At 40.5% G+C, this 16,786-nt stretch overlaps 1 protein-coding gene across 2 annotated transcripts in view; it reads left to right on the top strand.

The window, feature by feature from the left end:
- mtbp (MDM2 binding protein) overlaps positions 1 to 16,786 on the top strand; it is a 44,318-nt gene that overhangs the window by 5,461 nt on the left and 22,071 nt on the right. For both annotated transcript variants that reach the window (XM_051957164.1, XM_022211709.2), the window contains exons 8-9: positions 7,909 to 8,025; positions 15,977 to 16,071. In XM_051957164.1, the coding sequence (XP_051813124.1) occupies positions 7,909 to 8,025; positions 15,977 to 16,071 (212 nt within the window). The remainder of the gene's footprint in view (positions 1 to 7,908; positions 8,026 to 15,976; positions 16,072 to 16,786) is intronic.

Here is a 16,786-nt window from a genome sequence, read left to right as displayed (position 1 = left end):
CCTCTCTTCTATAAAATTAGAATTGAATATATTTTGGTTTCTGGCAAAACAACACACTGGAAAATGTCACTGTTTGACATTTTCACAGTTTCTTGTCATTTTAAAGACCAAACAGCTAATGCAGTAATTGAGAACATAATCACCAGATTAATTGACAGTAGAAATAATCATTAATTTAAGTCCCGCTCCCAGGCAAGTCGCTTGCTGTTTTGCACTCAGATATGCACATGAAAGTGACAGAATGGATTGTGTCAGAAAAAAAACAGCTCTAAAGAGAGAAATTCACGCTCTGGGAATGACAGAGTAAATGTTGGATTGTCACTTCCAGAAATGTATTATAAATGAAATTGTTGTGCGCTGCCTCCCTCTAAACCGGAGGAGAAAGGTGCAGAGATGAAGCATTCCTGAAGCTATTTGACTGTTTGACGAATAGGGCTTCATCTGAGTGCAAAACAAGAAACGTCCTGCTGGAGAACAAGGCTGATTTTCATGCTCGATTGCTTTCTCAATTAGTTGTTTGATCCATCAAATATCAGAAAATGGTCAGCTGGTGGTCAGCTCAAGATGACGTCTTGTGTGCTAACGTGGAGGAGGAACAAAAACAGAGCATAGTCCAATTTAAGAAGCTGCAGAGAGAATTTTGACATTTTTTTCTCCAACTGATTAGTTGATTCACATAATATTCAAGTTGACAACTGATGAGTGAATCGATTATTCGTTGCAGCTCCACTGATAAAATATCATGGCAGGAAATGGGGGAGCGTGGAAGCAACATTCAGGAGATGGCTGTTTTTGCATAATTTATTTCACATTTTTCTTCTGTGCTTAGTGTAGAAAGATGGAGACGGATACAAACAAGAAACTTTACCTAAACTCACAGCCTCGTGCACAGTAAACCATGACCTGCCCGGCAGTGCTAGTTTCTGCTGCAAAAAGCTATGTAATTGGTACAAATGCGGCAGAGTTGGTATTCTGACACACACGAACTGTGGGGGTCCTGAAGGTTCCAGCTTATTAGAGAGAAGAAGAATAAGGATTTTAAGATGCTTGTGTGGACAGACTGTGTAGCCTCCAGCAGGATGATGGCAGCAGTTTTTCAGCTCCACCAATATTAAGACATTTAGAGAAGTGGATATGTGGGAGCTGGCTTTCCTGCCAAGGAGAAGACAGCAGACGTTTATCCAAAAGTCTTTGTGCCGCAGCGAGGGAAGCAGCCATGTTTGGTACAAGCCATGGAGAGAAACAGCTGATTTAGTGTTATCAGCTTTGAGACCAGGGGCCTCATTTATAAAACATTGCGTAGGATCCATACTAAAGTTTGCGTACGCCGAAAATACGAAAAGGGCGTATGCCCTTCACCCCTGATTTATAAAACTTTGCGTAAGCACAGCTGCATGCAATTTCTTGATAAATCACACACCAGCTGGAAGATTGCGCAGGTGGATCCACCTCACATTCCGCCCACAACACACCCACATTTTACCATGAATGGTCAATGCAAAGTAACTCATGAATGTATCTGTATATAAATAAGCTGCTGATCCACGGCATTTCACGCAGCGCCGGCTGGCAGTCTTTTCACTGCTGTGTGTCAGGATGAATGAATCATGTGTTGACCCAGGCCACTCTGCCACTAAATTTGTTATGATCATGTCCGATGTACAAATAATTTGTAAACTGATTGAATGTACATTTTTTTGGTTCACATAGACAAATTCATTTTCACTCGGGGGTTGTGGTGTGAAGCATGTGTGCCTGTACAGGGCTGATTAATGGTTGGACGCTCATCCCATTCGGCCGCATATGGATAAATAAACAATATTCTTTACTTTTTTTTTGCCTTTTTACTGTGATAGTTGCAGTGAAGAGTGACAGGAAATGGGGAGAAGAGTAGGGGGAAGACATGCATAAAAGTGCCGCAGGCAGGAATCGAACCCGAGCCACTGCGTCGGAGACCACCCCTACAAATGGATGAGCCATACAGGCGCCGGGTGATCAGTAAACAAAATTATTTAATAAAGATCACCGCACCGGCCCCAGATACCGGCCCTTCGGTCAAACGACCGAATGAAATAACGTTCAATCCGCTCCTGTTAATATATGAACATAGTTCTGCAAATACAGTCGTCGGCCGAATGACGCACTATAGGAACATCTACAACAATGAGGGTTTATGATTATCCGGCTCTACGAGTCTAATATGTGATAACAATAAAGGTTTGAGATCAATCTGGTTTCAATTCGCCACTTCACCCTCCGGCACTGCCGTTCCCTCTGTCTCCAAAATGTGCTTAAGCAAGCATCAAAGTTGGCGCACCGGTGCGCACATTCTCACGCCAAGTTTTTTTTAGAAATCACAACGTACACAGCGTACGCCACTTTCTACGCAAAGTTTGTGATTTACGCCCTGTTTTGTGCGTAAAGAAGCATCAAGAATCAAGGGTGGCACACCGGTGCGCACATTCTCACACCAAGTTTGTTTATATAAATCACAACCTTTGCGTAGAAGGTGGCGTACGCCACTTTCTAGCCCTGTTTTGTGCGTACGCAAGCTTTATAAATGAGGCCCCAGTACTGTAGAGGGCATGAGAAAGAGCTGTGTCCTCTTGAACTTACCAGCTTGCTTGCCCAGAGCTTTTTATTATGAGCAGTGTTTTCTGTAGGCTGCAGCACGTAGCTAGTGTTTCCTTAAGAAGCCTCTCTGGCTAATCATGGTTTGGAGACTGGATTCATGCCTCAGCGTTTGTTCTCTGATCCTTTTCATATGAAATTACTCATGCAGTGCACAAGGCCACAGGGTACATTTTTTTAAACGTATTTCCTTTTAATTTGAGTGAATCTTTGACTCACTCTGGGGTAAGTTCTCCTCTGCTGCTGAATGAATGTGGAAGAATCACTGCAGGTCATTGAGGGGTCATGGGAATGTCTCCGTCCTGCTGGCATCTCCTTGGCAGAGCTGACCCAGCATCACTGCCTAAGAAGTTGGCTGCCATCGATTACTGGAGGTCAGTTATACCTCCACTTTCAGTCTGTACTTACTGACGTGCAGGTACAGCACTGATCTCGACTTAATTATAAAGTCTACGTGATGTAAATTCATAGATTCGTTCCTAAACACGTTTTACATTTTAGAATATTATTGGTGAAAATAAGTGAAAAGATTGTGAACAACATGTTTCGCCAGGAGTTTGTGTTTTACCTTCACTGTGGGTACACAAAAATACAGAAGCTGCTGGTCCAGGATTTAGCACCAACCAGAAGGATGGAGAAGAATTTTAAAAAGATTTTACAATGCAAATGCAGTTCAAGTCTAATCTGACATTTAGATACACTTCCCAGATGCCACTGACAAAAATAGAAGAAAACTGGACTTTGTTGCACCATCTTGCCAAGGAATGCATCTGAAACAGACTCAAATCTGACCTCTGGGTCGACACGTACAGTCCTTCAAAGTTAAAGCACTTCTTCCTGCACATATTAAACAAGGTGCTGCTGAGAAATGTATGAAATGTATTCTTACTGCCAGAAAATATCACATTTTTATGAATGTCATTTTGGAATTATAATTCTGCCATGTTATTACTGAGAGGTTTGCGTTTCTTCATTAATACTACACAGTAAAACTGCATGCTTTGAGTGGAGCATGCATTGTGATACTGGACTGTAATTGTGGGATTAAGAAAGCAGAACCACAGTGGTACTGGGTTGTAGCGTTCAACTCTTTTTCATCATTTTTGTCTTCAGAATGTTTTATCTGGCCTAAAACCACTGCTCAGTGACACATCAGAGTCATACTTTACATGACCCCCCCCCCCTTAATTCAATAACAATATTAAAAACTAGAACACAATGACATCAGTAGCTCAACTGTAAGTTTCTGCAGTTTGATAACTCAGTTTCTTGAGAACGATAACATGAGGAAGATGAGGATTGAGTCTGTGAAGAGACAACACAATGCAGACACACCGACGACTTGTTTGACATGGACATCGGAGTAGTGAAAACATAGGAGTGTTTGCAGATAGTCTTTTCCTCCTGGATTCATAATAGAAGTGTGTTCTTCCTTCTGAATGTAACAGTGCCGACTGGACAAACTCTCATTGATCATATGAGAGCAAATCAACCAGTCACTTAAGCCCAATTTATTATAATCGGCAACTTAATCCACAGCAGCACAGGGATGAAATAATTTCATATCCACAGTGCACATTTGTTAGCCTAGCCGCACTAGACCCATGTTCTGAAGGCACAAGGGTCTAGGGCCGCTCGACAGGGAGGGAGGCGGGCTAAAAGATTGTCTTTCAAATCACTCTGCAGCAATTGGGTAGGTATACAACCAATCAGCGCAACGAATAGGCTGACGTAGTTCCTAGAGCGCCAGCGGATTGTGGCTAAGTCCCATTAGCTTCCCAACCAGCGGAGCCAACTGGTATATTAAGGATTTGCCATATCCCGTCGGCATAAGTCCAAATACGTCTTTCTTCTCAATGAAACACTTCAGTGCCGTCCTTTGTTTATCTTTCAAGTTGAATTTTAGCTTCAAATCTTTAAGGGCTGTGGCCAAAGCCGAGTCGAAAGATAACTGTTTATTGTGCGCCGGTTGTTTCTGTCAGAATCGTCGCGCCTCTGTCGTCACTTAGTTACGCCCGCCTTCTGACTCTACACTTCATGGTGATTGGTCCGGCCAGTTTTAGGAGAATCCAGCCTCGAGCCTTATGGAGGGTAACTAGACCCACCCTGGCAGAGAATTAAATTCGTTGCCGTGGGTTGTCTAGCGCGGCTAGGCTACACATTTGTGGTTTCACATTTACTCTATTTGGTGTAAATTAGCTTAGGCTAGTATGGTTCAATCGCTCTGAAAGTTGAAAGTAAATGCTGCTTTTTTTTAAGCATACTTGGATTATTTAGCCATAAAATTTGGCCCTTTAGTCAACAACACCGTTTCCTGTACGTAGAACACGTTTTTAATGCTTCACACAGGTTTTAAGTGTAAAAATTGTATTCAGATGAAAATAATGGGTTTAACAGATAGCACCTGTATGCGGGGCTGCTGTGGGTCAGGTAGACAGAGGGATGTGCACTTGCTACAGGGATGGCAGCTCTGCATGCTGAAGTGTTTTCAGGCAAGACATTAAAATGAAACTTCAATTAAGATTTTTTTTAAGTGCAAGCCATTTAATCCTTTTTTTGTTTTCTAACTTCGTGGATCGGAAAATCTGTCTGTGACCAAAAATTGTAAATACCCAAACCCACAAACTATGGTATTTAAGTCCATCTTACAGGAAGTCTTAGTACTATAGTGTAGACTGTGTTGTTCTTCCATTTCTGTGCAGCAGTTTGGAGAGAGAGACACTTGCCCAGTCCACAAAGCCACGTCCATTAAGGAATGGTCTTACTGGTTTAGTGTACAAGAAGTCGCATGGTCTGCAATGAACCCTGACATCAACCCCATCCAACCCAGTAATGCAAATCCCTGCAGTCAGGATCCAGAGTCTTGAGAAAAACCTTTCAAATACATTGTTGTAGCAGCAGATTAGTGCCCATTATGAAATTAGAGCTTTAAAGACCTCATGTGTGCAATATTCGAGTGTCCACATACCTATTTGCATTCATTTACCTTAATTAGCTGCTTTACTGCAGGTAGCAGCAGTTTGTTGGCAGAGTGAATAAGCTGAGGTGAGATGACAGCATTTTTCTTTCCTCTGGAGATTCCTTCAAGCCCACTTGTCTTTATTTTTCATTATGCGGACAACTCTGGCAGGTGCAGTAGTTTTCTGGACAGAACGGGCCAATTTTGTGCGATTCTTTCATGGCTCTCTGGGGAGAACCAGCAATCTGTTTCACAGTGGCGTTTCCCTGCATGTTTCATACTGGTGGTGTTTCTTTTTTTAATGTGGCCGAGACTTTCACTTGTCATTTTGTAATGATTGTTAACATGGATACACAACTGAGGAATTGTGAAACTGCTGCAAAGCTACATCTTAATGTTCAATGCTTGCTTTGTAAAGAATGTCAAATGAATATGTTTCATTGGTGACAGGTCAGAGTCTTGTATTTCTTTAAAATTACCATTTATAGAGTTAAGAAGGACAATGCATGTTTAACATTACTCTGAAAAATTTTCAAGCCTTCAGGGGGTTTTGCTTTGTTTGATCCCAACCTTTTAAAATGTTTGACTGTCAGCAGTCAGAAAAGCAGGAAACAAGAACATGAAGTAGAGCCTGACCAGCAAATCTCCTAGTATTAGCTCATGCTAGGCGCTCTATGTTATCCATCCATGCATTCATTTTCTTCCGCTTATTAAGATAAGATGAATTATTCAGAGTTGGGTCTTGGTGGCAGCAGGGTAAGCAGGAATTCCAACTGTCCCTCTCCTCAGCAACGTTTTCAAGTTCCTCCTGGGAGATCCCGAGGCGTTCCCAGGCCAGATAAGATATGTAATCCCCCCGAGTTAAGGATCTACTTAGGGTCTCCTCCCAACTGGTTAGGACCAGAAAATCTCCAAAGCCAAGTGTCCAGAAGGAATCCTAATCAAATACCCAAGCCCCCTCAGCTGGGACCATCAACGCGAAGAAGCAGAGGCTCTATTCCCTCTGGATGTCTGAGCTGCTCACCCACTTTCTGATGCTCATCCTGGCTTCTTCACACTCGGCTGCAAACTGGCCCAGTGCGCCAACAGAAGCACATCATCTGCAAAAAGTTAAGATGCGACTCTGAAGTTCTCAGTTTGGACACCCTTCTCACCCTGGCTGCTCCTTGAGATCCTGTGCACGAGCAATGCAAACCAGATTGGAGACAAGTAGCAACTTTGACGGAAATGAATTTGACTTTGTACTGATAAAACAGACAGAGAGCTGACTTTGGCCGTACAAGGACTGGATGATTTGTAGCAGTGACCTCCATTCTCCTGCATCACTGTCACAGGGTCAAAGTCCTTCTCCAAGTCCATAAAATGCATGTGGAATTGATGACAAATTCTTATGACCCCCATAGCAGCCTCACAAGTGTACAGAGCTGAGTCAATGTTCTGTGTGTCAGATGAGCATAAACAAATTATTGTGCACAATTGCCAAGGATTTGAGACAGCTTTTGTGTCCACTAAAGATTGATGAGAAGATCAGTTTTCAGCAGTAAAATGTCCCACTCAGCACCCATCTGGACCACAGCTGAAACTCCTTTCAACGATTCTTATCAAAAAAAAGTTAATGTTTTCTAATTTATTATAAAAGGAGTATTTTTGCTTGATTATGTAGTTTTCTAATTTTGGTTATAGCATCATATTTTGACTATCAAAACTGTTTGCATCCTAGTGGACATAATATCCCGCTGAATGTTTGTCAAAAGTTTTCTGCAGTCGTCTCTGCTCTCTGCTGAGACAAACATGCAGCTTCTCCTTCACTAAAGTGACCTTTTCTGACTTGCAGCCTTCAGAAGGTACTGGGCTCCAGCAGTCAGTGAGTAGAAGCTTCACAGCTGGAGGGAGTTGAAACAAAGGAGAATCCCCAAAGGAATAAAAGCTTGTCTGAGAACAACCAACACCACTTTATTTCTGCTGTGTACTGTATGTCCAGTGTGTGTGTGTGTGTGTGTGTGTGTGTGTGTGTGTGTGTGTGTGTGTGTGTGTGTGTGTGTGTGTGTGTGTGTGTGTGTGTGTGTGTGTGTGTGTGTGTGTACGTGCCTTTAACTCTGCAGACTCGTGATAAGAACACAAGATGACTATTTTAAGTTAACATGTGAAAAATGACTCTGTAGATGCATGATGTGTTGTAAAGTCAGGAGCAGTCTCAGTGAGGCTAAACACTTTCTCTGTTCTCTGAGCTTCAACATCTGGCTTCTAACTGAAGTTGGAGTGACTGAGAGAGTTTGTGAGTAATTCATCATCTTCTCTCCTCTGTGTGTTTGTCTCAGTACGTGTCAGAGCTTCGCTTCGATGGCTTTTCTCTTCGCTCTCCGGTGCATCAGATATCGGAGTCCGTTCTCCTGCAGACTCCCTTCACCACCACGGACCACCAGCTGCAGTCGGAGGTGAGTCCTTCGCCATCTCCCAGAATCTTCACATCACTACCTTCTGTTGAGTTTGCCTTCAGACTGCTCCAGCTGAACTTACGGGAACAGTTCACACTGAATTGACAAAGTGGTTGTGGTCTCAAGTCTGTGATCAGACCGAATCACGATTTTGTTTCACTTTGTGCTTCCGGAAGTTGAATTATTCATAGCTTTGTCCTCTTTGACAAAGATTTGTCCTCCAGCTGCCCCACAGGAGCGAGCAGAGTCTTCTGCCAGAGAGCTGCAGGTTTTGCCAGCGAGGACATCTTGTTTTGAAAAGTAACGTGTTGGAGAGTTGTTCATTTCTGTGGCTTATAAAAACGGCTGCGATTAAGGCCTGCGTTTTGTCCAGGGAAGGTTCTGATTGACAGGATGAATAGATAATAACAGAATATTTTGTTTAGGGTGCAGCTGTTCTTTTATCCCCACTTACTTCCATCCTACAGCAGCAGTACAATAGAATGAGCTCCACACAGAGGATTTCTTTGGCTGGAAAGAGATGAGTTCAGAAGGGTCACTTCCTGGTCGGCCTTTATTCACACTGTGGAGGATGTGACAGAAGGACCATCAATCAAATAAATCAGGTGTACTTTGTCTGCCAAATGAGTGCCGACCTCCCGTACGTCTCTCGACCTTGCAGCTAGAAAAAGACATTAGAATATAGATTTATTGTAGGCCAAGAGATTGACTGTGGGAAATGTGTCACTGCTCTTTTATCAGCCTTTCATTTTTTAACAGATTTTGCATTCCACATTTTATTCAGGAGTTTTTAGTGGAGTTATTTGTTGCCATGTGCTGATACTGAAAAGCTGCAGTGTAGATGTCTGTTATGCCAAACACGTGAACGGTAAAATATAGATACATCTCAAATTAAGAGTGTGGATAGGAAGAATGGCGTTGTGGCTGTCTGAAATGTTCTTTCTGATTAGGAAGAATTGTCTGATGTCTGCAGTGCATACCTACTGTTGCTATTAATTGTTAATTGTGTTTGTCATACAGTCTGAGCCACTTTATTTCCCAATTACAGAGCCAGCTCTCTGTACATGTGCTAGGTTTTCTTCAGGATATCCACGCATTTGACAAAACAATCCATTAAATTAGAACTGCTGACTTTTCTCTTTAAGCTTCAGATATAAATATTGTGACATATAGTTACTGCGGTTGTTAGCTGGATAACAATGAGGATGTTGTTTCTCTTCCTTTTTAAATTGCTGAGTTGCCCCCTACTTTTTACTTTGCCTCTGCAACAAATCACCAACTCAGAATGAATTGTACTGATTATAAGGAACTTATCCATAAAAGCAGAATTAATAGAACCCTTGGCTAACTGTTATTGCAGTTATAATCTGAGTGTGTTTTTCTTTTCTTTGGAGAGTATCTGGCAGTTGTGTGTAGCTTAAAGATGCATGTTTGCAGGGAGCCACCAGGTATGTTATAACCGTTATTACATTACATGCTATAGTCCAGTAATGAGTTTTCTAATGCAGATTAATTTTCTCAACAATAAAACCACACAGGAGCTGCCTCCAGCAATTTACACTCTGATATGGGCCATACATGCACCCTGGCAGCCTTTATTAGCATTAATTGGATTAGCAATAAAGGCAGTTAAAAGGAGGTGTGATATGCACACTAAGGAAATAAAAGAAGCATTAGCTGTTTCTGCAAAACAAATAACACAGAGTGGCTTTTTTATATTGTATATTACATGTTCTGTGTTTGTCTCAACCATCTTCTGCCATTTGTGGTTGGCAGCGAATAGTATGTTTTTGTGCTGTTGTGTGCTCATTATTCAGTTCACACAGCACAGTTTCACAGTTTAGGTGTGTTTGTGTTTGCTACTCATTTATGCGTCCACAGAGAGCTAGACGGGGAGAGTGTGTGTGATATCATCAGATCGCTGTACAGAGAAGCAGATGGCGATGATTGTTTTGGCACAAAATGTTAAAAACAACTCAGGGGACAACAAAACTATCACATCTCTACACTGCTGGGATAAATGACAGTATAATGACTTGTACTCAGACACAAACACGCAATCTAAAGTGTGCTCAGACAACAACTATTAGGCCTCCTCACTGTCAGGACTGACTGACAGGATAATTACTTAGTCCCAGAATTATTCATACCCACAGCAGGTTTAGATTGAAGTTTTGTTTGACCGTTAGGGCTCTTCTGGCTGGAAATGACATAAACAAGTGACAAAAGAAGATAAGATGCTGTGTTTGACATGTGCTGCTGTTGATGTTTTAGAGAAAATGACATGTTCAGAGTGAGTAATCTCAATAATCAATGTCAAAGCCTTTTTTTGGTGCTACAGTAATCAGACGGTTCCTATAATTACTAACGAGATGTCTGCATGGCTCCTCTGGGATTTAGCTCCACTCAAGATCTTTGAGGTTTGAGTCCTTCCTCTTCGTCACTCTAGTCATCAATTTTCTCCACAGATTCTTGATTAGATTCAGGTCTGACTATTTCTTTGATGCATGTTTCAGATCATTGTCTTGTTGGAAGCTCCACTGCTGCCCAAGTCCAAATTTTTCTGCAGACTGCTTGATATTTTCTTCCACACTGAATGTTGTCCTCTTTTCTCATGATGCTGTTTATTCTGAGAAGGTCAACTGGCTGAAAAAAACCCCAAAACAAAACCTTGCATTTCTTTTTCTTGACCCTGTGGATGGTATTCTTGAGGATGAATGCTTCTTCTCTCTTTGACCACGTCCTTGTGACCAAACAACTCGGAAAGGTGAGCTTCCTGCACCTGTCTTTGAGAAATGGATTCGTACTTGGAGATCAGCCTTGTTCAGTGTCTGCTGGAGCGTAAAAGAATTGCTCAGACTGAGTAGAGTCGGCGCTGATGTCTGCATCAGCCCCGACCCCTGCAATGGCACTGAAATACTTGCCATTGCAGGAGTCACTTTTATTTCCTGGCAGCCCTCTGAGATGGTTCCACATTGTGGAACTCCTTTTTCTTTTCATGATCATTTGTGTTGTGGCCACTGACCCTTGAAAGCACTTGGATATACAGTGCCTTGTGAAAGTATTCGGCCCCCTTGAACTTTTCAACCTTTCGCCACATTTCAGGCTTCAGACATAAAGATATAAAATTTTAATTTTTTGTCAAGAATCAACAACAAGTGGGACACAGTCGTGAAGTGGAACAAAATTTATTGGATATTTTAAACTTTTTTAACAAATAAAAACCTGAAAAGTGGGGCATGCAATATTATTCGGCCCCCTTGCATTAATACTTTGTAGTGCCACCTTTTGCTGCAATTACAGCTGCAAGTCGCTTGGGGTATGCCTCTATCAGTTTTGCACATCGAGAGACTGAAATTCTTGCCCATTCTTCCTTGCAAAACAGCTCCAGCTCAGTGAGGTTGGATGGAGAGCGTTTGTGAACAGCAGTCTTCAGCTCTGCCCACAGATTCTCCATTGGATTCAGGTCTGGACTTTGACTTGGCCATTCTAACACCTGGATACGTTTATTTGTGAACCATTCCATTGTAGATTTGGCTTTATGTTTTGGATCATTGTCCTGTTGGAAGATAAATCTCCGTCCCAGTCTCAGGTCTTTTGCAGACTCCAACAGGTTTTCTTCCAGAATGCTCCTGTATTTGACTCCATTCATCTTCCCATCAATTTTAACCATCTTCCCTGTCCCTGCTGAAGAAAAGCAGGCCCAAACCATGAGGCTGCCACCACCATGTTTGACAGTGGGGATGGTGTGTTCAGGGTGATGAGCTGTGTTGCTTTTACGCCAAACATATTGTTTTGCATTGTGGCCAAAAAGTTCCATTTTGGTTTCATCTGACCAGAGCACCTTCTTCCACATGTTTGGTGTGTCTCCCAGGTGGCTTGTGGCAAACTTTAAACGAGACTTTTTATGGATATCTTTGAGAAATGGCTTTTTTCTTGCCGCTCTTCCATAAAGGCCAGATTTGTGCAGTGTGCAGTGATTGTTGTCCTATGGACAGACTCTCCCACCTCAGCTGTAGATCTCTGCAGTTCATCCAGAGTGATCATGGGCCTCTTGGCTGCATCTCTGATCAGTCTTCTCCTTGTTGGAGGTGAAAGTTTAGAGGGACGGCCGGGTCTTGGTAGATTTGCAGTGGTCTGATACGCCTTCCATTTCAATATGATTGCTTGCACAGTGCTCCTTGAGATGTTTAAAGCTTGGGAAATCTTTTTGTATCCAAATCCGGCTTTAAACTTCTCCACAACAGTATCTGGGACCTGCCTGGTGTGTTCCTTGGTCTTCATGATGCTCTCTGCACTTTAAACAGAACCCTGAGACTATCACAGAGCAGGTGCATTTATACGGAGACTTGATTACACACAGGTGGATTCTATTTATCATCATCAGTCATTTAGGACAACATTGAATCATTCAGAGATCCTCACTGAACTTCTGGAGTGAGTTTGCTGCACTGAAAGTAAAGGGGCCGAATAATATTGCACACCCCACTTTTCAGTTTTTTATTTGTTAAAGTTTAAAATATCCAATAAATTTCGTTCCACTTCACGATTGTGTCCCACTTGTTGTTGATTCTTGACAAAAAATAAAAATTTTATATCTTTATGTTTGAAGCCTGAAATGTGGCGAAAGGTTGAAAAGTTCAAGGGGGCCGAATACTTTCACAAGGCACTGTAACTATGGCCTTTAAATGTCTTTTGAGCAGCCACAATGTGTAGATTTCACCCTGACGGCAGCTCACTGACATCTTTGGTTTTAACAACAACATTTAAAGAGAGACATAGGAGGTATGGGAAGAAAATATTGCTTAACTAAATGTAATGTTAACATTCCCACAAACTACACTGTTTTAATTGGTGCTTTCTTCTCAAAATCAAAATAATTATGCATCTGTTTGGCTAATTTCAAAGTATATTTGTTGAATCCCCTGGCTCCTGTCAATGAAACCTTTAAATCTATTATTATATATAAAAAAAGTTTTCTGAGACCGATCCATCTATCCTACAACATATTCAATTAGTGATGTTTAATCTCTTTGAGTGTCCTTTTTATAAGAGCCTTCACTATGTTGGAAGAACTTTATGAGAAACTTTGAGGGTTTAAACAGTTTTCTGACCTTCAAAGTTTGTAAACTCCTACATCTTTTATCCTGCAGTGAAAATGGTGGGAATGTCCTTGCTGTTTATATAAAATTTTGTTTTTCGTTGAGGGTCAATGGATAAGGTTTTTCAGAGCCGCTGTCAATGTCAGATCTTAGTAATGAAGGAGAGGGATATTTGGAACTGATATTCATTTGTGTTGAAATGAAAATCTTGATAACACCAGCTCCAACAGAAGGCTTTGCTGAAGTGTCGCTTTTTTATTTATTTACTTATTTTTCATTACATGTTTTGACATTTTTGTTTTTTAAATTTTCAGTCAGACTCACAGTCAGACTGGCAAAGGTACTTTTATGTTTCGGAAACCCTGACGTCTCACCAATAAATGTATTTTTGCAAGTAAGACAAAATGCTGAAGTCTGATTAAAACTTTTGGATATACCCTTTGGTTTAAATCACAGCATTTTTTCAATTAAAAGAGAACTTTTCAACATTTTTTCTGTGCCTTGATTTGCTTTCCGTTGATGAGGACTATCCACAAAGGAAAATTCTAAACTCTCCAGATATCCTGCGCTACATTTCTGAAATATGTTGTTGATAAATCTACCTTTGTAAGTTAGACATTTGATACACTCATATTCTCTTTCACACCTGCCTCATGTAATAGATGTATGATGAGTTCCTCTGGTTTAAATTCCAGCAATTGTTCATTTAAAAGAGAATTTTTAAAACATTTACCCTTCACTTCTGATAAAACTAAGTAAACTAATGTTCCATCATTCAAACTCTTGACATTGAAGTCATCCCTGCTAGGCTTTGGAAGTGCTTTGATTTGCTATCCAATGGTGGGAAGTTCTAAATTCTCCAGAAATCCTGTGCACTGTCCACATGTTGTCCTCGGCAAACCTCAGGAATAATAATCGAGTGTACCAATAGTCCGTTGACCCGTAACTGTAGTGATGTGACGTACATTTCTGTGTGAACTTGTTAAACAGGAATGAAAACAACGAAGATTTCTTTTTGTTTTTGAAGACATTTTTATTAATTCCCAACCAAGTCTTTAGCAGTCTATACGCACAGTAACTAACTTAAAGAAGAGGTGGTTACAGGTGTGATAACAGTGAATTTGTTTGGTTTGTGACAGAATAAAGTGCAAGAAGTCAGTGACAGCGCCAAATACGCATATGCATGAGAGCTGTGAGAGTAGGAAGAACTCTTAAATGTTTTTACCAGTTCTATTCTATTTATACCATAGTGAATTTTCTCAGGCTTCAGACAAGATGTTTTGCTCTCTTTCAGAATGTGTGGGTGGGGTAGCTAGCTTCCATCTCAACTGAGCTGTTTGTCAAGAAAGAGTTGTAAAAGCTGCATCATTATCTTGAGTTACATTTAAATCTGTTTTTGCAACTTCAAATCAAGTTGTTGTGGAAAGTGTGAGAGACAGATGTGAGAGATTTTAAATAGGTTCACGCCTCCAGAATGTTTCCAAACTGTCTCTTTGGTGCACATGTGAAATCTAATGCAGTCCAAAACAACAGCTATGTCTTTAGTTGTACTTTATGAAGCTTCTCCATTTTCAATTTTTTTTTAAATTGTCAGAGAGGTGAAGATTCAACTGTATTCTTAAGGTGCTGTTGCACTGGACTGCATTATATTTATGGCAAAGCAGTTTGAGATTTCACATGTCTACCATAGTAACCTGCTCTATTTAGACTACTCCTGCACAATCTAAGAGTGAGCCAATGAACAATAGAGCTCATCAACAGTTGAGTTATTCTCAGTAAGCGTAGCACAACAATCAGAACAAAGTCACTTTTGCCATAATTACAGTCACCAGAGTTTCAGTATGCAAAAGCATTTCCACCACAGGAATGCGCAATTGTACATAATTACAAAGTTTGGTTTCAGGTGGTTGTGAGTAATAAGGGCAATTAAATATTGGATGTCTTAATGATCTTTGTGCCGCCTGCTGCATTAGTCAGAGTCTTCACTGAGTTGGACAAGGAAGTAATAAACAATCTCTAGAAACTAGAATTTTATACAGAGATCATTAAAAATTTCATGTTACTCTAAATTCTCAACAGGTCAATGATCAATAAATTATGAAACTGAAATTTCTCTCTTTCCTCTGTGTTCTTGTAATTTTCTGTATTAACAAATGACCCGCTTTTTATGTGACACATGATTTATATATTATTGGTTGCTTGTAATAAAATGAGCTCATTAAATAAGTGGGATGACTGTTGGAATGTAGGTCTTTTTTTAAAAAAATGTGAGCTACAGTGTGTTGATCGGTTGATTAGCTGGACTACACAGTCAGCCAACATCACTGTTTAATGATTAATTAATCACATTTCAAGTCCTTTATCGGAAACCTGCCAAACATGTTGAATTTGGGTTTTGCTGCTCATTTTCTCTGTTTAGTATCGTTGTCGATCTTTTGTCGTTTTGGGTAAAAAAAGACATCGAGCCACTTTGATTTTGGCTCAAATGAAAATGAAAGCAGACGGATTGTTAATGGTAATAAGTGTTTCTTAGTCATCCTAGTAGTTGTCGTCATTTAATTGTCCTTAATGACTTATTTCCCCTCAAACCCTCCTCTTTTTTTTACTTGTACATGTGTGGATGTACCAAAAAGCTTTTATTGTGAAGATTTGGAATGAAGATCAGATTTTGTGTTCAGTTGCATAACGTCTCCCTTGAATCTCCAGATCCTGAAGTTGCTGCTTTAGAAGCCACTGTGATTGTTGTTTAGTTTTTAAATGCTGCGCTCTGTGTGTTAACCCTGTTGTTTCTTTCCTTCCTTGGTTCATTTATTCCCCCCGTCTCCTCTCTGTGTGTTCTGTATTTGCAGGTCTTCCATTACTTCGCTCCGGTCCTAGACTTGGTTCAGCTGGTTAATCTGTCAGAGCTGCCCAGCTTCCTGATGTCCAGCACCCAGTTTGAACTGTATCCTCAGTGTGAAGTGTGTCTATTTGCGTGCATGTGTGGGAGAGTGTGAATGTTTCAAAAGAGAACTAACGGAACACAATTTCTAGTTCAAAGCGGTAAAAATACCAATGCAGCAAAGTAAAAATACTCCATGGCAGCTTAACGTCCTGCACAAAAAATCCTAATGAAGTAAGAGTACATGATTGCAAGGAGTGAAATATAGTTAAATTATTCAAGTAGAAGCAGTGATTTGGTCCCTCTGAGTGATTTATTATTATACACAGGATAACTTTATTAGTTTTTGAAGCTTTATATTCAGAGATATCACATAAATCTGAGGATTTGTCAGATGATCAATGGGAGAAGAAAGAAGAAAACACAAAGTTCTGATCCACAAATCTGTTTTCAGTAGTACTTTTTCTCAAATCTTGGGGAGATATTGGAGGCTTTGAACAGTTATTGAAATAAAACCATTATCGCTCTTTTTTTTTTTTGGTAAAACTGTCTGAAATACGACCCCGATCTCACACAGCTTTTGTTTAAGTAATTTCAAAAAGGCTGGAAATCACTGGTTTAATCTATAACAATGTGTTTTTTCTTAAAAGCATGCTGTGATAAATCATCTCTAAAGTCAACAAAGCAGTCAGATTTTTTTTTTAAATATGAAAGTGTAATATCATCCTCTGAAGTGTGGCAGAATGGAAGTATAAAAGATCAGAAAATGACATTGTAA

Source organism: Acanthochromis polyacanthus, chromosome 12 (genome assembly GCF_021347895.1).
Source record: "Acanthochromis polyacanthus isolate Apoly-LR-REF ecotype Palm Island chromosome 12, KAUST_Apoly_ChrSc, whole genome shotgun sequence".
In the NCBI taxonomy this organism is placed as follows: Eukaryota; Metazoa; Chordata; class Actinopteri; family Pomacentridae; genus Acanthochromis; species Acanthochromis polyacanthus.
Note: the sequence above shows the minus strand (reverse complement) of the source record. Positions and strands in the feature narration are given on the sequence as shown.